General features: G+C 44.7%; 1 protein-coding gene across 1 annotated transcript; it reads right to left on the bottom strand.

The window, feature by feature from the left end:
- Nucleotides 1–480: 480 nt before the first annotated feature.
- On the bottom strand, nt 481–23,677 carry LOC124013986 (rho guanine nucleotide exchange factor 11-like). The gene is given in 43 exon segments (XM_046328607.1): nt 481–1,432; nt 1,631–1,763; nt 1,933–2,264; nt 2,558–2,656; nt 3,860–4,093; nt 4,197–4,367; nt 4,503–4,561; nt 4,681–4,761; nt 4,910–4,991; nt 5,264–5,446; nt 5,691–5,766; nt 6,148–6,246; nt 6,248–6,297; nt 6,495–6,612; nt 6,697–6,822; nt 7,766–7,842; nt 8,128–8,268; nt 8,714–8,862; nt 8,956–9,006; nt 9,231–9,434; nt 9,549–9,678; nt 10,902–10,931; nt 11,102–11,195; nt 11,495–11,624; nt 11,967–11,990; nt 14,379–14,501; nt 14,639–14,735; nt 14,856–14,898; nt 15,164–15,262; nt 15,354–15,458; nt 15,568–15,636; nt 15,803–15,850; nt 15,852–15,899; nt 16,018–16,055; nt 16,143–16,191; nt 16,323–16,430; nt 16,815–16,886; nt 17,069–17,247; nt 17,408–17,465; nt 17,554–17,603; nt 17,700–17,804; nt 17,878–17,969; nt 21,500–23,677. Coding segments are annotated over 43 exon segments (4,332 nt in total). The 5' UTR covers nt 21,535–23,677; the 3' UTR covers nt 481–1,391.
- Between the last annotated feature and the right edge of the window lie 52 nt (nt 23,678–23,729).

The raw sequence follows: 23,729 nt of genomic DNA, 5'->3' as shown, positions 1-23,729 counted from the left end.
GGACAACAAACACAATTGCATTTTAATCGATGGCCATTTGAATGCACAGAGATACCGTGACGAGATCCTGAGGCCCATTGTCGTGCCATTCATCATCTGCCATCACCTCATGTTTCAGCATAATAATGCATGGCCCCATGACGCAAGGATCTGTATACAATTCCTGGAAGATGAAAATGTCCCTGTTCTTCCATGGCCTGCATACTCACCAGACATATCACCCAATGAGCATGTTGGGGATGGTCTGGATCAGCGTGTATGACAGCTTGTTCCAGTTCCCACCAATACCCAGCAACTTCGCACAGCCATTGACGAGGAGTTGGATAACATTCCACAGGCCACAACCAACAGCCTGATCAACTCAATGCAAAGGAGATGTGTTGAGCTGCATGAGGCAAATGGTGGTCACACCAGATACTGATTGTGTTTTTTGACCAACAGATGCATATCTCTATTCCCAGTCATGTGAAATCCATAGATTAGTGCCTAATGAATTTATTTCAATTGACTGATATTTCACACCCCTAACTCACTAAAATCTTTGAAATTGTTGCATGTTGCGTTTTAATTTTGGTTCAGCGTGTGTGTGCACGCGTACACACACACCGTTCTTCGATTGGCCTCCATGGCAGGCATACTGTAAAGCAACCAGTAGTAATGAACTACCATCTTGGCTCAAACAAGGTGCAGCTTTGACTCACAATGGAGCCGGTGATCTGTCCAGTTTCCAGTCCCTCACTAATCCAATCCGTTGTGGAGTATGGATACGCGACAGATGATGTATTGTGGGTAAAGTGCTAGGGTCCTTACGTTGTCCTGTTCATCTGTCACTTCTCAACTCTCTCCCTTGAACCATCACTACTTTGTTCAAAGTATACTACCTTCTCCTTCAAATGTAACCAACCTTACTTCCATCCAACATCTCATCCATGGCATTATTCCTTGCCAATTTAGATTCTGCCCACTCTCCACTTTCATTATGATCTATTTGCTTCTTCACACATTTCCATCACTTGTTCTCTACTTTTCAGTCTCTTCCTTTTTTTGTCCTTCATCTGTCCATCCTCTCATCCCTGGACTCCCTCTGGCTCCACAGAGGTCAGAGTTCACCCTGAACCCGTGTTAGGGGCAGATCCTTCGATGTCAGGGGGCCGGGGCCATCAGTCCTGCATCACTTCCTTGTCGCCCAGGGCAACACCAAAGACATCACAGTACTTCCTGGATCCTGCTCCTACGAGCAGTGTATGCTAGGATTGGGCTGAGGGTTAGGGGTGTGAGACGTGGGGTAGGGGGTAAAGGCTGGGGTCCCAGTCCATCAGTGTGTATGTGCGTATGTCTACGGCAGAGCAGGGGTGAATGAGTCTTAAGAATTCCTCATTGAGATAACATCTTTAGAATCCAGTGGAGAGGATCTCAGGCTTAGCTGGCTCTGCTGGACGGACAAATAGAAACAGAGAGAGTGAGAGGTTTATCAATAACAGAACTCAGAGAATTGATTTAAACCCAAACAAAAACAACAAGAACTGCCCCCATTGAATTTCAAGGTTTGAGAAATGCCTTTGTGAAAAGGTTGTATCCAGACCATATCTTTCAACACATGGTGGGAATGATCCTTGACCGCTAAACTCACCATCCCCTGGGTTCCGGTCCAGAGACTGCGTCCTGACGACGGTTACCTGGTTGCAAGGGAGATCATCTGAATCCTGATTGACAGGCGGCTCTCTTAGTGTTTTCAGCAGCTGGTGATGAGCTGTCTCGATATCCTGTTGGGGTTATGGGGGGAGAAAATAACAAGTAATAGTTAGCATGGAAATAATGTCAAAATGTATATTCAACTCTGGGTTCTAAATTGTGAGTGGGTGAGTGAGTGGATTCTCCTGTTTCTCATGTAATGGCATGTCACATCTGTGTGTGTGTGTTTAAACACCTTACCCTCAGCTGGTGCAGCTTGCTCATCAGCTCCTCGATTGTGTGGAAAATCTCATCCACGTGTTTGATCACATAGCTCTGGAGGACCTTTTGTGATTGGCCAAGCCCTCCCTCCCGCCTCAGATTTTCTGGCTCCAATTGTTTGCCAGCAGACAGGGTGGAAGAGACCTGCCCTTCTTCCTCATGATGCTTAATGTTTGATGACATCACTTCCTGGTCCAGATCAGGAAGTTCGGTGGAGGTCAGGGTGGGGGGATCAATGACCTCATCTGTGTGACTCTCATCCAGCAGTCCATCTCCCTGCTCTGTAGGCATCACCAGGTAGAACACGTTTCCTACAGCACAGTGGAATTAAAGGCGATCGTCAATCTTCATGGTGAATTGACAGTAGAGCTGTGAAATCTTATAGTATGTGGCCGGTGTGCTTGGTCAGTAGGTATGAATTGGAAAACGCTTCAAAATGGAAAAAACTAAAAACGAAATTTAGATAGAACCAAACAATCTGTGTTTCTAAAATGTTCTCTGGACACGAGCCTGGTGTAGTAATCACAAACATTCTCAGAGAGCCAGGGACCTAAATGGAAGATAGGTTTGAAAAGGACAACTGGACTGTCTACTGGAGCATTACCCCGTACACTGGCCCCGCCTCTCGGCTCAGGTGATTGGTCGGAGTGGAGGTTGACATCAGTGATGTCATCAGGGATAGAAGGAGAGCCCGCAACCACAGCTGTGCATAAGAGGACAGATGGCGTGAAAGAGTGTGCGTGCGCGCGTGTGTGTCAGACAGTATACATTTATGTGTAGGGGAACATGGTAGTGTCATGGGGGTGAGAGTTTGAGTGCAAGTGAGGGAGATGTGATATTGTACGAGGGCGTGAGAAGAAGGAGGCGAAAAGCAAAACAGAGTTGTGGAAAGAGGCAGAAAGAAAGATCAGAAGTGCGCCCGACCAGTTGAATCACACAGAGCTTCGGGAACATGCCAAAGAGAAAGGAGTGTGTATTATCAAACAATTAGAGGCATTCAGTGGTCATTCAGTGGAGTCTAGGGCTGACCCCATTTAGTTCGATTATTTGGTCGACAGATTTTTTTCTGTCGAGCAGTCTAAAATATTTCTGTTTTCTAGCATGAGACACCAGTCTGATTCACGCCTGTCTCAGTGGACTAATCCATCGGAGGCCGCGGGGATAGAGAACCAGTATCACCAGTAGTACATTTACTTTTAATTACCATCAATGTTTGTTTGGTTATGGTAATTTCTGTTCATAAATTCAATATTATTAGTCTTTTACCGTTTTCATTGTCAGAGTGGACACGTTGCTGGGCACGTTGTTTGCGGAGCGCACTACCTAGTCTATACTTGTGAGTTTTGGTTTATTTCGTTCCATTTTGGACACGCACCTGATTATGCACAGAAGAAGGCATAGGCTACCTGGCCTGCGCACAAATGTAGGTGTATAATTGTGCCCTATTGGGGATCTGATAGTATTTCTGATTGTCTTAACTGACCACCACTGTAGAACTTCTCAAAGTATTTTTTTCTTTACCTCAAAACAGCAAGTAAACAAAGTCGGATTGTTTTTTTGTCTTCTTCTGGTTAGGCTAAATTTATCTCTGGCTCCCTCCAGTCATTTGTGTGTCTTAATTATTTAAATCAAAGTGTCCTTAAAGCATCTGACAAGCTCAGTAATATAGTTTATTTGATTAAAAAACACAGGTTGTGTCTATGTAAAAATACACGTTTTAAAATTTCAACCAATTAATTGGTCGAAAGAACAGACAACTAGGTTGACCAAGATTTTTTGGGGGTCGGGGACAGCCGTAGTAGAGTCAGACTTGATTTGACCACAGTAGGCACCAACAAACAAGCAGTCATTTAACCTAAACAGCCAAAGTTATTAGGTTGTTGTCTACACCTTCTGTCCCCATTACCTTTCCTCACAACATGTACACTGGGGGACCCCACCTCCGAGGGCGGGGCTTCGGAATGCTCAGCCTCCAATTGGCTGGGACTGGCACTGAGAAGAGTATCAGAGGACGCCAGTCTCTGTCTGTCATTGAGCGGGCTCCTCTCATTGGCTGTCTCGTTTGTGGGCATTCCGTCCGAGTCGTGACTCCACCCAACTTCCTCAAAGTTGTGGAAAATCAGCCGCTTTAGTATCTCCACTGAGACAGAAAGAGGAATTTAATAAGTCGTCAGTGGATTATCAAACAAACATATTCTAGCGACGCAAAAGTATAAGTCAAAAGGTCTCTCTTTCAGTCTCACCGTCTTCAAGAGCTGCCTCAGCCACTCCAATCTGCTTCTTGACGTAGTCCCGTCCCTCAGTGTGGAGGAAAGCCCCTGATTGTGCCGTTGGTGTGGTGGGCGTGAGCTCATTGTCCTCATCGTTAGGAGAGTTTGTCCCCATTGAAACTGCCTGCTCCGTCATCGAGTCGTCTAGGGAGATTAAAGATACTCAATATGGTGAATGACAGAATGATACAGAATATTACTGTATAGAAATGTACTCAATGTAAATATGATCTACTCCAAAACATATGTATGTTCCCTGTCTGACACAATCTCTCTTACCTGATTGGTAGACATGGCTGCCAGTTGAGACAGGGGAAGCATTACCAAGACTCGGGGAGCTGAGTGAGAGAGTGAATTTAGTCTGGGCAGTTTTGTTTAGGACCAACATAGTGAATAGACTACAATGCCATCTTTTCAATAGTAATTGATAGAAACAGATCAGCTTAGGGATACTCACAAAATAGGTGTGGATCTGTTATTGGTCGAAGGTGAGGAGCCAGCAGCCAATGAGATGGTCTTTTCAAGTTGGTCCTTCCAGCTGTAAAAAAATAAGACTTAAGAACCAGAGCTTTTCCATGTGATAAGCAAAATGCATTAGTTAAAATGCTAATGATGACAACTCTTGTGATAAAACTGGTGGACTATAATAGTCATAGTATAGATATAGCTGGTCTAGATGTGCTCACATGTTTTTCTCTGAGGACGTCCCTGCTACCAGCTCGTATATCTGTTGCTCTGTTGTGCTAATGACGTACAGGGCCTTGTTATCTGAGGAAGGAATGGCACGTGTGACAGCTGTCAATCATTCAAAAAGCAACCACAGTTTTTTTTGCATCTCATTAAGGTCTGCATTATCAAAGAGGAATCACTCAACCATGAATACTATGTAATGATCATTATTTCAACATTAAACAAAAGTATTGAGATCTGTAATAGCAGAATGTACGATGTTGTTTCACCATTAACGGAAAACTGGTGGTTACATCTAAGCCCAACCACTGACTGATCCACACGGCCTCCCATCACCCCTGACCTCTTACCTGTGGCCACAGAGCGCACCAGCAGTGAGTCTAGCTGGACCACGGGGCTGAAGGAGGCCTTGGTATCCCCGCTACCCCCACCTCCCCCCCCCAGAAAGCGGGACGGGCAGCGCAGCAGCAGCCGGTCGTCTGGACCTCTCTGGAGCAACACCAGAAGGTCTGACAACAGCAGCGCCTGGATCTCTGGGAGTGGCAGGGAGAAACAGAACCACGTGGTTAGAACATTCCGGGAACAATGCTAACAAAAACCTGGTGGGAAATGGATGTAAGGTTTGTAGAACGTTTGCAACACAAAAGAGACCAGTGGGGCTTATTAGAGTGATTAAATTGTTTTTTTTTTTTAAAGTGTCGACTACAATAACAAGGGGCTTTGACTGGAGACTGTATGAGGTTTGACTCATTGTGGGGTGTGGTGGGTTTTTCTTACCCAAGGTTTTGTCTTTACTGACTTTCCAGGTGAGAGGACCCTCATGAATCATTCTCTTACTGGTCAGGTCCAGACTCTGAGAGGAGAGACAGAAGACAAAATGGTAGACATCAGCATCACCATACCAATATCGTTGGGTATGTCAAAAAAAAAAAAAAAAAAAAAAATTCCTTAACCCAGGTTAAATTACTCAACTAAATATTTCAGAACTTCGCGGAAGTCTTTATTCTATTTATCTTTATCCTCCTGGAGGGTCGCCCGTTGAATTGTCCTGGGGTAAGGGATGTTTTGGGGATTTTCAAGTCCCTCAGTCGAGCACCCGATTCCCTTTTTTGGTTAAGCTGGACTGAAGCACGTTTGGGTACACCTTATCAGTGGGTATGTGTTGGAGGAAAAATCTAAACTTTGAGAGGAATGTAGGATAAGGAAAAATTAACAAGATCAAATTGGGCAGTACCTTGAACTGTGGCGTGGGGTCCAACCTGCGCTGGTATTGGTTGAGCCGCTGCCGGTGTTCCGTCTCCCTGACAACCTCGTTGACGGCCTGCAATATCCCCCCGGCAACAGGCTTGAGCCTGTTGGAGAGGAGGGAGGTCTGTGGAACCAGCTAGGGGAAGAGAAGGACGTTATTCCAAGTGACATCAAATAAGTCAATAGCTAGTAGCTACCTGTCTGCTTCTAGTTAGCTATTACGTGAGTGAGCAGTTACTGGAAGCCTTTCATCAAAACAAACAAGGTTTCCAAATCACCATACACTCTACACTTTACACGTCTGTCTGTGTGGTAGAAACCTATCCTACTTACCCTCTGTGTGTTTGAGGATGTTGTCCAGTAGCAGAGGGTACTTGGTGAGTCTCTGCGTCTCAGACACCAGCAGGTCCTTCAGCTGCAGCCTCCTACAGTGTGGACTGGCCTCACACTCCTGTTAACACATCAATCAACCAATACATCAATCAAATCAATCCATGAGCCGAGAAGCCATTGCAACTGTGTGCGCGCGTGTTACCTGGATGATGTGTGCGAAACGGGGGTCTTTGCGCTGTTTGTTCTTGATGAGCTCCAGGGCCTGAGACTGCTGACTGCACAGGTGGGACGCCTGCTCCTGAAACTCCTCCCCCGCCACGCCCTCAAACTACCAGAAAGGTACACACCGACGCTCCATTCAAAATACACCACAATTATCCCTAGACATTTTTTTTTCTTTCTCTGATTTAAAATCTATTTGGCAGGTATTAGCAATAGCAAAGTCTTCAAATCTAGGAATGGGCATTTGAAGTTATCAGCCATGTTCGTCATCATAGAACTGATTAGATAAAAAAATATAAATAAATAATAAATAAAATTCCAGTTTGTTTTGCATTGATCTATGCCAGGTTTTGTGGACCCTCCATTGGTGCGCACCTGTAGGCTAATCGCTGTTTGAAGTTGGGGGAAATAGCATACCATTGTCAAGGCTGACGGGAAGGCTAAATGTGATATGATAGTAAAAACGCCTTTCCATTTAAAACCAGACCCCATAATTAGGGTTGCAAAGCTACCGGTAAGTTGCCGGCATCTTCTGTTATTTTGCTAATGAATAGAAACGTTATGTCAATCTATGGTCATTTATAATGGAATAAATTAAAACACATTCATATAAAGTATTCATTTCTTATATCTGTGTCCATTAGGTCCATGAGTTTCTAGTAGATGGACCAAATGGTTCAAGAGGGGGAAAAAAGACTCATGAAAAAAAGCATCTCATCAACAATGGCATTATTTTCAAACTCTTTATGCTGAAACTCTCATATTAAACACCAACGGTATTCACTAAGTTGGTTTACATTTAGGATAATGATCTACAGCTTTGTCATTCATTTTATTCTATTTTACATGTAATAAGACCACACAGAGGGCCAGAGTTAGACACCGGTGATAATATGAGGTACCCAAAGTCTTGTGATAAATGACATTTAAAAAACAAAGATACCAAAATGCTTTGTAGTTGACTGGTAAAAGTTGAATGTTTCCAGCAATCCTACCCATAACCTATGAGAAAAATCACTTGATGGGATGACATGGTTAGTTAAACTCACCCTGGCCAGCATGATGTCGCCGATGCCCTGAACTATGGGAGATTCTCGTCTCTTCTTCATGGCTTCGCACAGACTAGCTGTAATACAACAAAAACAACATTGGAGCAACATTGACCAAAAAACAATAACTACATTGAATCAACATTGAGCATAAGCATCAATGAGACGGAATGCCACTCAAAGGCAATGCTGCAACATTGCATCAACTAAAACCATTTAAACATATGACATTTACACAGCAAAGCCACTCAAAGGGAGGACCCCTTTTATGCGACGTGACCTTATCAGAACTTCAAATCCACATTGCATCGATACATATCGGCAGGATTGAGAAACACGCACAGACACACACAGTGACTGACCGTGGAGCTCGTAGACCTGAGGCAGGTTGGGGAAGATGCAGGCCAGCTCGTCAGAGCTCAGAACACACCTCATCTTCTGGAAGAACACCTGATCCAACACCCTGAGTGTACGCAGGTGAGACGCCTCCGTCGTCAGCAACTCTGATAAAGGAAGGGGGGTAGAAAGACCAGACTAAATAAAAAGGGGTGTAAATATAACCCTCTCCTCTAATTTCCTTCTGAAATAACAGTCCCATAGAGGCGGGTGTCTGATAAAAGCCCAAAGGGATTCTCGCAGCCATCTTTAGAGAGGACAAGGCTTACGTGTTGTGTGTGTGTGTGTGTGTGTGTGTGTGTGTGTGTGTGTGTGTGTGTGTGTGTGTGTGTGTGTGTGTGTGTGTGTGTGTGTGTGTGTGTGTGTGTGTATGTATATATATGGGGTGATTTCATGTGTTAACTAATCTGATAGACAGTGGTCTTGAGGTTACAGGCCCAGTTATAGATGTATAGCAATGTCACGTGTTACTCTCAGCCTTGCACATTCCTCTGTTTCTAGACAAAGCCTGGGTAATCAGTGTTTAAAAAAAAATATATATATATATTTTACCATAGATGACAGCCTGTCTGTCCACCTCTCGGGGACAGAGAGTAGCCAGGACCTGCGGGGCCACAGTCTCCTGCCAGTTGTGACTGTCCACCACGTCCTCCTCTAGGGCTGGGGCGTCAGGGAGCAAGGCCACCGGGAACTCCACACTCCTACACACAAATACGCACGCGCACACAGATATTCAATACACTTGCAAGTCCCTCAGCAAAGCTTAACACATTAGAGTAGTAAGGTTCACTTACTTTCTTCTGGAAGACCGAGGGGTGTACGGAGGGGTGGGGTTCTCGCAGGATCTGAGGAGAACAACACACAGATTTGCTATATATTCAATGCTGCTGCTCAACCAGTCTCTAGGAGTGTGGGATTCATAGTTCCAAAGGAGTGTGGGATTCATAGTTCCAAAGGAGTGTGGGATTCATAGTTCCAAAGGAGTGTGGGATTCATAGATCTAAGGGTGTGTGTGTTTGAGCAGTGTGCATGCTCCAGATCTTGGATTGGGTGCGTGTTGTAGTCTCACCGTGCTGAGCTACTGGAGGCAGAGGAGGTGCTGTGGTGTAAGGGTCTCAGGCCCGGCCCTTCACTCTCCTCTCCACAGTCCTCCATGTCCACGTCGCTACGGGACCGAGGGACTGTCTCCGCCCCCGAGGACCCACCCCGCCGACGCCCCTCCCCCTGCGCCTTCAGAGACTCACTACGAGCCAGACGCATCGACACCGTGGGGCTGAGAGGGGGAGAGACACGAATCAAACACATGCACGGGTTTGAACACACTAAGAATTTTGCACAAGGGTCGAGACACACACACACACACACACTCTCTCCCTCCCTCTGTTACCTGTCCATGCTGTCCTCTCCCAGGCTGCTGGAGGAGAGCCTCGGGGGGTCTCCCTCGGCCCCCTCTTCCCCGGGGATCTCTGTGTGGTTCTCAAACTGCTGGATGATGTTCCTCACACTGCCCGGGCGCACTGAGGAGACAACAGGCAAATAGAACATCAATCAATCAAACGTAAATGTATAAAAACGACATACACCAAGTGTACAAAACAATAAGAACACCTTCCTAACAGCCTTAATTGGTCAGTGCATGGACTTTACAAGGTGTCGAAAGCATTCCAAAGGGATGCTGGCCCACAGTGACTACATTGCCTCCCACAGTTGTGTGAAGTTGGCTGGATGTCCTTTGGGTGGTGGACCTCTCTTGATACACACGGGAAACCCAGCAATGTTATATGGTTATTCACACAAACCGGTGCACCCATTACCATACCCCGTTCAAAGGGGCACTTCAATATTTTGTTTGGCCCAGTCACCCTGTGAATAGTGTAGGACACACACACACAATCCATGTCTCAATTGTCTCGAGGCTTAAAAATCCTTCTTTGACCCGTCTCCTCTCCTTCATCGACACTGATCAAGGTGGATTTAACAAGCGACACCAATAAGGGATCATTGCTTTTATCTGGGAGGTCTATGTTAGGGAAAGAGCAGGTGTTAATGTTTTGTACACTCGGTGTAACTCGGCAGTTGGCAAAAAGTGCTTTACAGATACCCAGCTTAGACAACAGAGAGCAAAGCGATAACAGCAAATGATGTATGAACGCATGACTAAGTCGATTTGGATAAAAGCATCTGCTAAATGGCATTTGTTATTATGCAGTGCCTTCAGAAAATATGAAGTATATTATTGAATCTGCTTGAAAATCTGTCAAGACCTGAAAATGGTTGTCTAGCAACAAGCAATTTGACAGAACTTGAAGAAATTTGAAATGAATTTAAAAAAAAGGGCAAATGTTGACTTACCCAGAAAGACTCACAGCTGTAATCGCTGCCAAAGGTGAGTCTGACACGTATTGACTCAGGGGGGGGGTTGAACACTTATGTAATCAAGATAATGCTATTTTTTATTTGGTTTTGTTTACAAATGCTAGAATTTTTTCTTCCACTTTGACAGAGTATTTCTTGTAGAATGTTGACCCCCCCCCGCCCAAAAAATGGCAATTGAACCATTTGAATCCCATTTTGTAAGCACAACATTTGGAAAAAGTCAAGGAGCGTGAATACTTTGTGAATACTTTCTGGAGGCACTTTATATTAACGCTTTAAAAATGAGCTTAGAAAACACTGAAGAAAAAAATGCAATAAAAAGGAAAGACCTAAAATTATAAATAAAAATACATAAATTATATACCTTCAGTGGGAGACAAGGGGACATGGAAGGCTGAAAAATCAAAGTGAAACCAAAAAAAAAAAAAAACAATTAAATCAGAACAATCATTTTAAATCCTCTACAACAAATCAATAAGACTGAAAACAAAGGATGAGGTCAATGGAATTCAATTATACTGTTAGATGAGAACAAGAAGTGTGTGTGTGTGTATATATATTTACTGGACTGAGAGGTGCTCCTGGGCTTGCCGATATACTTCAGGATGGGGTTTCTCTTCCTGTCCTCTCCATCCTTCTCTTTCTTTGAACTGCTCAGCTGTAGTAAACATAAACAAAAGAACACCACTGGAAAATTGGATAAACTGGCATCGAAGCAAAACTCCAACACAACGTTTCATACCCTATAACGATGAACGGTAAGACAGAGGAAATAGACCGAACACGTGAGACCTCTCAGTTGATCATTACCTCAAGGTTTGTAGCTTATGGACTACATGCTCTGCCAATTCAAAATAGCCCGAATAGCTTTGATGTTTCAATAAATACGACTGATAAGAGAATTACAAATCACTCCCTTGGTGGTAGGACAAGACTCCTGCCTCCTCCCCTCCTTACCTTCTTGGTCTTGGGAAAGAAGGAGAGCCACTTCTCCTTCTCAGTGCTGAGGCCTGGGAACACCCTGGAGTCCCTCAGCTTTATGCCTGAGTGACGGAGGTACAGCAGCACCGCAGAGGCTAGACGAGAACTGAAGAGGGGAGGGAGAGGGAAGGAAAAAGAGGGGGAAAGGTAGAAGGGGGAAAGAGTGGAGAGAAAAAAAGGTAGAAGGGGCAGAGAAAAGGAAAAAGGAGAGAGAAAAAAGGTAGGGGGAGAGAAAAAAGGTAGAAGGGGGAGAAGAAAGATACAAAGAAAGGAGAGTAGAGAGAGAGAGAGCAAAAGAGAGAGTGAGAGAGAGAGGGATGGGAAGAGAAGAAGGGAGAGCGAAAAAAGCGAGAACGACAGAATTGAGTAGAGGCATCTCCATGCCGAACAGAGTAGTATTGAGAGTCGGTCATGCTCTAGCAAACACACGCGCGCCGGCTTTAATTACCTGCTCTCCTCTTCGTGCTTCGAGCTGCAACACACAGTAAAACAACCATTAGCTTATTCTAAATCGCACGCCCTTTTGGACTTCCACACAAAATAAAAATACAAAAAATTGATTTTTATTAGATCTGGGGATTATTTCCAAAGAGTCTCGGCCCAGTAAAACAAGTTGATCAAAAATAAATCCTCCCTGAGAAAAATCAAGTGTCTACCTGCTAGCAGTGAGTCATGTGATGGGAGTGGGCGGGTGTGTTTTAAAGCATCATGTGGCTAGGCGGCCATGGCTAGCCTGCTGAAGCTCCCAGTGATCACACACTGCCCTTTGGTACGGTGCAGTGAGAGGTTGAGCTGGCGGACTCACAGTCATGCGCTCCAATACAGTTTTATTGGCCACCGGGCGGCTACAACTGCTGACCCGTTGCTTGGCAACCGCCAGGTTCAGTGCTCTGATGGTTACAAACAGTGTGTCCCACTGTAGTTGCTGTTGTGCTTTGCTGACATCAAATAATCAAGAAAAAAGGTAAGCGCAACACCGTATCATCCTTCGTATTGTTTGAAGTTATCATAGTAGTGACGCAAGAGCACAAAAAAAAAAGAGCTTTGAGGACACCTCACCCTGGGTGAACTTGATGGAAGATTTGGGTTTAGATGATGCATAGACACAGCCACCCGAAGCACTGAAACTAGTAGCACTGCCACCTCACGACACAGCCACCCGAAGCACTGAAACTAGTAGCACTGCCACCTCACGACACAGCCACCCGAAGCACTGAAACTAGTATCACTGCCACCTCACGACACAGCCACCCGAAGCACTGAAACTAGTAGCACTGCCACCGCACAATGGAAATGCATGATAGATCTACTCAACTTATCACTGACAGGCAGCGTGTGATAGGTTGAACTATCCTCATCATCATCCCAAAAGGTAATATATGACTTTCATACTCTAGAACAATTGTAACTTTTGATTCCTGGATTTTGTAAAGAGACAAATAGAGACAACCACCCCGTACACTCTTTAATAAATCCACCCCGTAACTGGAGTAGATACACAGCATCAGTGGTGTTACCGAGGGTCTTGATCTCGACACAGCCTTTTAACAAGATTCAGCGAATCATAGTACAAACTTTGAGTAGGAGGAACAGATACTGAGTGATTGGATAAAACCTACAGAGATATTGTGAGTTGAAGAACATACTCTTTGGGAACCAACCAGGTCCAACTAGCCCCAAAACCCTAGGGGAGAGAACACCTCTGACACTCCCAATCTAGGGAAACAAAGACTAGTTTCTACACTAAAGACAATATAACGGTTTGGACAGAACAATCATTTTATTGTCACAGGTATCCTCTATATTAATATACAAATAGTATTAGTCGACGGACATAGACTGTAAATCGTAACCAAGGTAAAGCTTGCGTGAGTCTAGATATAAGAGCATACAAGGGGAAAGTGAAAGTAAAACAAGATGTACTCTAAGTCTGATTGATATTATCGAAGATCCTGAAACAAGCCTGACGGCATCACACAGGGCTAATCTCAGAATAAAAGGGCAGGATACATAACCAGGTCAGTCCGGCGGACCTGTGAGTCACCTGTTAGCCGGGTGGCATGAGAACTTGAGTGAGACGACTTGTATCACTCTCAACCTTAACGGTCCTACAGCAAAATCCCCTACCGTGACAGTAGTCATATTGCTATTTAAAAAGTGGCCCTGAAAAGCTTGTGGTCCTGACATACACTTAATATACAGTGGGGTCTAAAATGATTGACATCCCTGTTTTCAATACGTTTCATACCTCCCCCGTGCAAGGACACAGACTTTTTAGAAAATGATTTATGAGCTGGAGAACACAATGAGAGGGATCTTACACCATTCCTTCATAGAGAAACCTTCCAGATCTTTGATATCCTTCGTCTGCGCTTATGGACAGCCCTCCTCAATTCAAACCACAGGTCAAACCAAGATCCACCACCATTTTTTTTACAGTAGACGCAAGGTTATTTTCTGCTCGCGTGTTCTCATTTCAACGCCGAACCCATTGCTGGTGTGCGTGGCCAAAGAGCTTCATTTTCATGTCATCTGACCAAAGCACTGGTTCCAATCCAAGACCACTTACAAGTGTCGGATGACATGAAAATAGAGCTGTTTGGCCACTCACATCAGCGGTGGGTTTGGCGTTGAAATGAGAACGCGCGAGCAGAAAATAACCTCCTTTTGAGCAGACAATAGTAGCCGACTTCTTTTACAAAGTCATTTTTGCTCATCTGTATCAAGGGTGGCAATAACGTCAGACCACACTGTATGTATATACTGAATATCCAGTACTTCAAACTCCAACTCACAGTACCTGGCCCTTATAAGATATACTTTACGTATCATATAAAAATCGGAAGACGTTCCAACTCACAGTATTTCCCAGAGAGCAGTGACCTGTCTGTCCACCACTAGCCTCTCCTTGGCTGGGTCTCCATCCAGCTGCTGCAGGTCTCCCTCTCCAAACAGAGAACCCAGACCCATCATCTGCTTACTCCTGCACACACAACATAGGTTACACAAACACAACACACACGCAATACAAACACAGCCATTTTCTGCATTTTACCACAAGCCTCAAGGCACACCTACGGTTTCATATACACACACACACACTACTCAACTAGGCAGTACCTGTAATCCTGTATTTGGTCCTGAATGTCAGGCAGCACCTGCTGTTGGAGCTCAGAAAGAGGTCCCCTGATGTCCTCCTGGGCATGGAGTCGACTCTCTGGGACAGGGCAACAACACCAGACAGTAAGACTAACACAACACAGTGCATTCATAGCACAGATTGCTATGAATGCCCAAACAGTGTAACAACTGTTGACCTATGTTGAGAGTAACTTACCTATATCGGACAGGTATTCTTCTCGTACTCTGATTTTCAACGGCTGCAAAAGAAGAAAACAAACATTTAAGGAGCCATTACATAGACGAGTTCAAGCTTTCTTTACAATCTCTCAAGATGAATCGATGGGCTGAGTGAGTAGCATGGCGGAACAAGGATCAGCCCCCCCCGATCCATGGCATTAAATTCATTATGATCCAAAAGTCCAAACTGATCCTAAATTAGCACTACCACTTTGAGATGCTTGATACCTACAGGCCCTGGTCTAACTGAATGTGATTCATTAATTGAACCAATGAGAGACATACAGCATCAGCGTCCAGGAAGTGGGAGCAGATCTGTGGGGCGAGGGCACGGGCGTCTTTAGGGCTAGAGCCCAGGTAGACCTCCACCGACAGGTAGAACAGCTGTTGTAAAGACACACACACACTAGATTAATTCCCATGTAAAAGATATCAAACTACAGTAAATAACAGTATTCAAGATCAAAGCACTGACCAGCGGGTTGGGATCCAGTAGCTGGCTGAAGAGGTATCTCATGAACACGGTCATGTGGGCCGGTCGCGACTTGAGAAGTTCTATGTCCTGAAATGGGCCGTCCATCTGGGGGGGGGGGGGGGAGAGAAGGAGATTAACACAGTTAAACATAGCTACGTGAGACGCAGGGTAGTTAGATGAGGTGAGTGATGTTTTCTGATGAGGACCATCTCACCTCATTGAGCGGATAGCTGTCGTCCTCTTCCTCCTCTTCCTCTGGGCCAATGATCTGAGCCTTCCCAGCCTGACAAGAGACACATCATGATGATACGAGGCAAATAGAACTGGCATGTGTTTTTGTGTGTAGGAGACATTGTTCACCTCACCAAAGGGTAGACTACAGGTATATGCAAGTGTGTGTGTTCTCACGGAATCGGTGTGTGCGCGCAACGCGTGTTGCTTGGTCTCACCGAGTCGGAGAATGTGTGTGTGTCAGAGCCCTGTCTCCGGTAGAGGGGGGGTCCTGAAGGTGGAGGTGGAGGGGGAGGAGTGGGGGCTCTCACAGGCCTGAGGGAGGAGGAGTGAAAAGGACCATATCTCTCTTCCTCATTCACTTTCTCTCTCTCTGGGATTCTCTCTCGCTAAATCAGTCATAAAGAAAAGGAAGAGCACCTACATTACTTACCTCAAAGTCTCCTTCACTTGAATCCCCTGACAACCGACCTGCAGAAACATCAAGACAGTGCATCAATTTTCCTCACACAAAAAAAAACCCACAAGAATTATGGACAAACAAAATCCCATAGAAACCTTCTCCTGCTACGACATAGCTGGTCACAGATTCCAATCGAGTTCCATCCTTGAGAGACAGAGAAACAACAAAGATGTTAAACTGCGGTAATGAACACGTAATAGATAGGTATTATTAGGTACTGACAAGTTTAGAGGACTGGTGTTAAGAGTCTGTTGTCATCCACACAGGTATCTCACCAGATCTTGCTGGATTTTAACCCTGACTTGTTGGGCCCGCCGCTTGGCACTTTCGATTCGCTCCTCCAGGGATGGGGAGGGGTTCAGTAACAGTTCCTCCATCAAGTCCTGCGGGATTGGCCAAAGTGACTTTATCAGAGGCACTGATTGGTCAGTGATGAGACCCCCCCCCCCAATGATTATTGGTCTGAATAAAGGGCTACTTTCATAAGCAGTGTGTCCTTTCCATTACATATCCAGTGGGGCAAAACATTTTGAGATAGAAATGCAATATATAGAACAGATATGTCTATATTCCAGATGACCGAAAAGTATCCATTCTAAGTGTGTTTGACTGTTTGGAGTAGCAACATTTCCCCAAAGGATTCCGGATCCTGCTTATTACCTACTGATTCCGGGAATCTTCCAACCAAGATTTCTGGAAAACCCGGAAATTTGGGGAAAGTTACCGGAAAGTTACCGGAATTTCGCAACCCTGTACGTAGCCGTTACCTGAAGCTCAGCCTCTCCCTGTTCCAGCATGTTCCTGAGGATCTGAGTGGCGTGTTTCTGTACATCTAGGTTCTAACACACACACAAAATTACAGAGGAGGAAGAGAGAAAATGCGGTGTTATTCAACTCATTGTCGTTTGACCCATGTTACGCAACATCGCTTGATCATACGGTCACAGAAATCGTCAGGTTTAGCCTACCAGCCAGTGTCTAAGTATTATGGTGACGGTTAAGGTATGGTGAGGGAACTCACCTGCAGTGGTTTGGTGATCCTTTGGGAGGGGTTGCTGGTCAGTCCGGGGGAGAGGGGTGGAGGTGGAGGAGGCGGGGCTTCTCCTCCCAGTGACGTCCGCTGATTAGGTAAGAGGTCAGTGGGGAGGGCAGCTGCTGAAGGGGGCGGTCCTTGAAGAGTCAGAGCAACATATGTCCCAGCTGGAAGGAAAGAGTACACGAGAGCGATAGAGCATGAAAGTGCAACAGAGAGAAGACAGGAAGTGACAAGACATATTACTACTCCTGAACACAATTCACAAATGAAGGCATCCTAAGCAGAGGCGCCGCCACCAACGTTATAGTGACCAGTGACACTCACACTTGATGAGCTTCACCACTTCCTGATGAGACATGGACGACACCAGCGAGCCATTGACCTGAGAGAGAGAGATGGAGGGATGGAGAGAAGATAAGAAAGAGAGAGGAGCACTCACTCCGCGGTAAAAGTTTGAAACGAGGAGTAACCTTTATGATTCTGTCTCCCTCGTGGACCCCTGCCTTGACCGCTGCGCCACCTGCATGGAGAGATGTGAGTGACATATGACAGATTGTCCAGGAAGCATTAGAGAAGACGTGTAGAAATGTACGTGTTGGTTCTAGACGGTTCTGACCTGGTCGAACATTCTGCACCAGCTTGATCCTCTCGCCACACACAGTGAAGCCGAACCCTAGCTGGTCCTTCTGTACAACCACACATCTCTGAACCAGACCTTGACCTGAGAGAGGAGGGAGGTGAGATGGAGTGAAGGAGGGAGGGGAAGATCTATCTGTGCTATAAAACCCATGTACCTGTGCTCTCAGTGGGGAAGTCGGCCAGAGGCTCCCTCTGCTGGCCGCTGGAGGTCTTGCGCTCCGAGTCTCCTATCGTCAGGCTGCTGAGCCTGGAGGGAAAGGCAGGACAAGAGAAACGTGAGACACAAATAGGGTGCTACACTGTGGAAAGATTAATCAATCAGGATCACACTGGGATGGCTGGGGAGAAGGAGAGGGAGGGAGGAATTCTGGCAGGTGGTGAAGAAGGAACGAGGAGAGAGTAAAGAGGAGTGTATGGGACACAGCGGCTGCATCTCAAGTTGCCTTTCCCTGGATCCCATCTCCTTGACTCCTTCTCAAGCGTTTTGGAGAAGGTCCAAAATCCTGTGTCGCTCAGACCTTCTCCAACGCATTTTGAAAAGGAAGCGAAGAGAGAGGATGTGAGGTATTGAGGAAAAATGTACTGTGAAAGAGCCAGAGATTCACGCAGAGGAGACCAGGGGTAGTTAGATGGAGAGAGTGCCAGAGGTAGGAGGAGAGATCCTGTGGGGGGGGGGGGGGGGCTGTGGAACGTGGGCGAGCTGGAATCTGTGCTTAGTTTGCCTTTCAGCATTTCTTACAGCTCAAGTATAAACTGAGCAGAAAACTCACCAAGCAGCAAAAGGGCTGAAAGCGAGAAGCCAGAGAAGAAGGGACCAAGAGAGAAAAGGAAAGGTGTTTAAGAATAAAAGTAGGAGAGTACAAAGTAGACAAGCACTGACAGAAAAACAAGGAGAGTTAAAGAGTACGTAAAGTTTGATGACACCAACAAAGGAAGCCTGCTGTAGCAGCGTTCTGAACCTCCTCCCCAGGCTGGTAAATCTGTGCTTCAAAGTGGAACTTGAAAGTGGTGTGGGTAAAAAAGAAAAATCGGAAGCGAGCTTGCTAAAGTTGTATTAGACGGGACTTTTACGAACTCAATTCTTTGTTTAAATCACTTGCGCTGCTCGTGCTCTGATGTCCACAATGTAGAGGGAAGGTTCATCGAAGGCAGGGATCATCAACTAGATTCAGCGAAGGGCCAATTTTGTACTTAAGTGGGTGGTCAGGGGGGCAAAACATGATGACAAATAATTTGTAGGCTGCAAATTGACCGCAAGAAGCCAAAACAGATATAATATTTGACTAAAACAATAATTTCAAACCTTGATTATATTTGTATACGATCACATATATTTCTATTATGTGTTGGAATACTTTGGAACAGATTTCCAAAATTAAAATCACTTGGAGATGATTTGCTGTTTTTTTCTTCTCTTTTTATTAACACAGTCTATTAGGTCCAACAATTGTAAAATAGTTAGTTTTCTTTTACTCAGAAATCTTATGGGCCAAATAAAAATCACCCGCGGGCCAAATTCGGCACACGGGTCACTTGTTGGGGGAACCCTGATCTAAGGGTTATGCTAGATGTTGGACTGAGAGCTCAGCCATAGGCTTTCATTCAAGTTCCATTCTGAGGCGCTGTGAAACCAGACGGTTAGACAGCGAGAGAGCCGGCAGGTGGACGAGATTAGCAGCGTTCCAACTGCAGATCTACATTAACCACCAACAAGGGGCTCTTATTAGACAGCCAGCCTACCTGGGCAGATGAGAGTGTTTCTTAATGGCTGCCCCACTGTCACATGACACAGGAAGTGGACACAGAGATAGCAAAAGTGAAAGGAGGAAAAGGGAAAAAAGAGAGGTACACATGAACAGACAGAGACATGCATGCAAACACATACAGTATACAAATACAATAGGACAGTGAGTCATAAAGGATACCACATCAAATGTAACCAGTGAATCAAATGTGATTACAGCTCCTTCACAGTTCAGAATAGCCCTGTACGGAAAGGTACACTCAGGGGATCACAACTTAGTACAACATCCAACATGCGGTAATGCGGCCTGGTAGAAGCAATAGGCTAAAGCTAGTAGATAGATCTTTGAACATAATAGTCACTGACTGCATGTCTAGCAAGAAGACATCAGGAGAATCAATTGTACAGTGGCAAGAATAAGTATGTGAACAAATTGGTCATAAACTTTGACTGGATCTTCATCTAGGTCACAACAATAGACAAACTAATAATACATTTTCATGTCTTGATTGAACACACCGTGTAAACATTCACAGTGGAAGGTGGGAAAAGTATGTGCACCCTTGGATTTAAAAACTGGTTGACCCTCCTTTGGCAGCAATAGTTGCAGATCAGACCCGCCCAACAGTCAGGAGGATTTTTGGACCATTCCTCTTTACAAAACTGTTTCAGTTATGCAATATTCTTGGGAAGTCTCATGTGAACTGCTGTCTTGAAGTCATACCATAGCATCTCAAATTGGGTTGAAGCCATTCTGTTGTTGATTTACTTCTGTGTTTTGGGTCGTTGTCTGTTGCATCACCCAGCTTCTGTTGAGCTTCAATTGGCAGACAGATAGGCTAACATTCTCCTGCAAATGTCTTGATAAACTTCGGAGTTCATTTTTCCGTCGATGATAGCAGGCTGTCCAGGCCCTCCATGATGCTCCCTTCACCATACTTTACAGTTGGGATGAGGTTTTGATGTTGGTGTGCTGTGCCTTTTTTTCTCTGCGCATAGTTTTGTGTGTTCCTTCCAAAACAACTCATCTGTAGTTCCATCTGTCCACAGAATAATTTGCCAGTAGCGCTGTGGAACATCCAGGTGCTCTTTTTGCAAACTTCAGACGTGCAGCAGTGACTGGAGTGCAGTGACTTCTACTGTGGTGTCCTCCCACAAACACCATTGTTGTTTAGTGTTTTACGTATCGTAGACTTGTCAGAGATGGTAGCATGTTCCAGAGATTTCTGTAAGTCTTTAGTGTCAGCTGACACTCCAGGATTCTTCTTAACCTCATTGGGCATTCTGCGCTGTGCTCTTGCAGTCATCTTTGCAGGACGGCCACTCCTAGGGAGAGTAGCAACACTGCTGAACTTTCTCCATTTGTTGGCAATTTGTCTTACCGTGGACTGATGAACATCAAGGCTTTTAGAGATACTTTTGTAACCCTTTCCAGCTTCATGCAAGTCAACAAATCTTAATCTTAGGTCTACTGAGATCACTTTTGTTCGAGGCATGGTTCACATCAGGCAATGCTTCTTGTGAATAGCCAACTCTCATTTTGTGAGTGTTTACAGGGCAAGGCAGCTCTAACCAACATCTCCAATCTCTTCGCATTGATTGGACTCTAGGTTAACTGACTCCTGACTCCAATTAACTTTTGGAGAAGTCATTAGGCTTCACATACTTTTTCCAACCTACACTGTGAATGTTTAAATTATGTCTTCAATATAGACAAGAAAAATAAACTAATAACACACAAATTTTTGTAAGCGCACTGTTTGTCTATTGTTGTGACTTCAATGAAGATCAGATCAAATTTGATGACCAATTTATGCAAGGGTTCACATACTTTTCTTGACACTGTACTTCCTTGATTACTTACATCCTCCCCACTCGTCTCCTTCTCAAAGCGCATTGGAGCTCCCTCCCCTCTGATCTTCTCATCCAATTGCGTTTTGAGAAAGAGACAAGGAGAGAGGACCAGAGAAAACAAGGAAATAAAACAGATTGACCCATCTGTCAGTAGCACCATCATCAGCAGTCAGTCCTACCTGTCCAGTGTTGAGGTGGGGGGGCGGAGACTCATGGCTGCAGACGGCTCGAGCGTGTCCGTGAGTCCAATGATGTCACAGCAGGGTGACCATCTCCTTTTTTCTTCAAGTTTCTTTGTACAGAGTTCCACAGTGCTGCTGCTGCCTGCCAGTTATGTCCAAAAGTTACAACTCCTCACGTCAGCTAGTGGGGAGCTTATTCCTTTCAGAGAGCACTTGGTGCATATTCCTAATTTTGTCATAGGCAATCTTCAAGTATCTTACAGTAGACCGTTGAAACAGCGCTCCGGGCGAATTGAAACAGTGTTAGAACAATCTAGCGTGACAGGAAAAGTAAAAAATAAATAGCTGGTGGGGGACTTTAAATTGTGTGCTATCTCAAAGCAAAATACATGAAATTCAGGCACCACTGACTGTGCAATATCTACAGTGTTATTTTCATTTAGTCTTAAAACAAAGTGTAACTACATAGCAATACCAGCAACAAGCAAATCAATACAAAAGTAAAGAGTATATTTTCTTAAAGGCTTGTTGTGTTTCCAGTCCTACCCGGAAGTGATAGCTTGCACAATAACGTTGTCATCAAATGTCTTAGTGATGCCTGTTTGTCAACAGCTCCTGTCCTATTGTATTTGTTTTCTGAGATAATAGCTAATAAACATTCGAATTAATTACAATGCATATGCATTTCCACTAGTATTCCAACATTAGCTTAAACTCATTAAAATCTAAGTAATATGGATATATATAAAGATTCCCTCCAGCTTATTATGTTGATACTTCCAATCCAAGTAAAGTCAGGTAGACAACTGTACTCGCATTATGCTCAGTAAATTGGTTTCCATCCCTTGCGAGCTAAATTTAGTCCTCGAGGCTAGTTTACTGGTGTGGCTCTTGGAAGAACAGTACATGATCTCCGTGCACGTGATGATGTTCGACTAGACGTCCCTTTATCTTGTGTTAAACTTGGCCAATGTTCGATGTGGTGCTGTGAACTGTTCTATAATGGGAGTTCGTGCAACATTTAAAATGCACAAAAAGTATCTTCGAATGGCATGCATTGGTGCAGCATGATTACCTAAGTGTTCCTAAATTGACTAAGAGGTGGATATCCGCTGTAAACAGGATGCCTTCTGACCTGACTGGACTGTCCACTGGAGCCTGTTTAATGCTACAATATCTAGTAATGCAAAGCGAACTACGATGTAAGGGCTTGCTCCCTAACAAGCTAGCTAACGTTGACTGGTCAGTGAACGTTGCAAGTAAATGTTCCCGATAAACTTTCCCAAAATTGAAAGAACAATTATATCCACGACAAGCGACTAGTTGGCTGATGTTATTGATATCCAGCATTACATAACGTTAAGAACCTACCCAGCTAACAGCGCGCTAGCTTGCCCTTTACATCAAGTTGGCTAGCTTGCTAACTAGTTAACGTTAGCCATAACGATGGCTATTATTGCTATATAGCTAACTAAATATTGTTTTGATGCAAATTAAACACTTGCTTTTGCCAACATGGAGTCTCTTTCTGCAACACTCGCTGTTGTAGAGAATATTTTGTGATAAGCAAATAATGGCTGGCAGGCTACTAACAAGCTAATTCTGATAGAGGCCAAAAGCCATCCGCGACATCACGTGAAAACTGTGATTTAGACACAAGAGCGTTGTCATCGGCTCTGACGCCGACGCGACAGGGAGCAATGGCGAGCAGCAATGGAGAACTAGCTAAACTAGCCTGCCACTCAAATGCATTGGCTAGCTAGCATCTAAAATGCAGACAGGCCAGTTACCCCTCTGGAATGTAAAGATATATCCAGTATCCTATTACTTGTACAATCAACTTGGATGTCTTGCTCTCAAAATACAGTCCATTCGATTCGGCTTAGCTTTATAGGTAGATGCAGGCGACGTCTCCTTCCCAAACAACTCGCTTCATGTGATCAAACTGCTAAATTCCATAGGGTGAGATTCCATTGTCCCATACTCCCTCGCATTCCTCGATTAATCCACATTTCTGATTGCATGAATATGTTCATGTATTTAGCTGTAGCCTTCAGGCCGATGATCCATATTATGTTGTTTTCCACCCACCTAAATCCAGTAGCAAGTCCTCCTCTCCCATAAAGTGGTGGTTGTGTATGGAAATCACACCATTTCCAAAGAGCAAGACAAACAAAAGAGACGCCACCAACTGGTCGGATTCCAGTATTGCAGCAGTCCATACACA

The sequence above is a fragment of the Oncorhynchus gorbuscha genome, linkage group LG25, assembly GCF_021184085.1.
Source record: "Oncorhynchus gorbuscha isolate QuinsamMale2020 ecotype Even-year linkage group LG25, OgorEven_v1.0, whole genome shotgun sequence".
NCBI lineage: Eukaryota > Metazoa > Chordata > Actinopteri > Salmoniformes > Salmonidae > Oncorhynchus > Oncorhynchus gorbuscha.
Note: the sequence above shows the minus strand (reverse complement) of the source record. Positions and strands in the feature narration are given on the sequence as shown.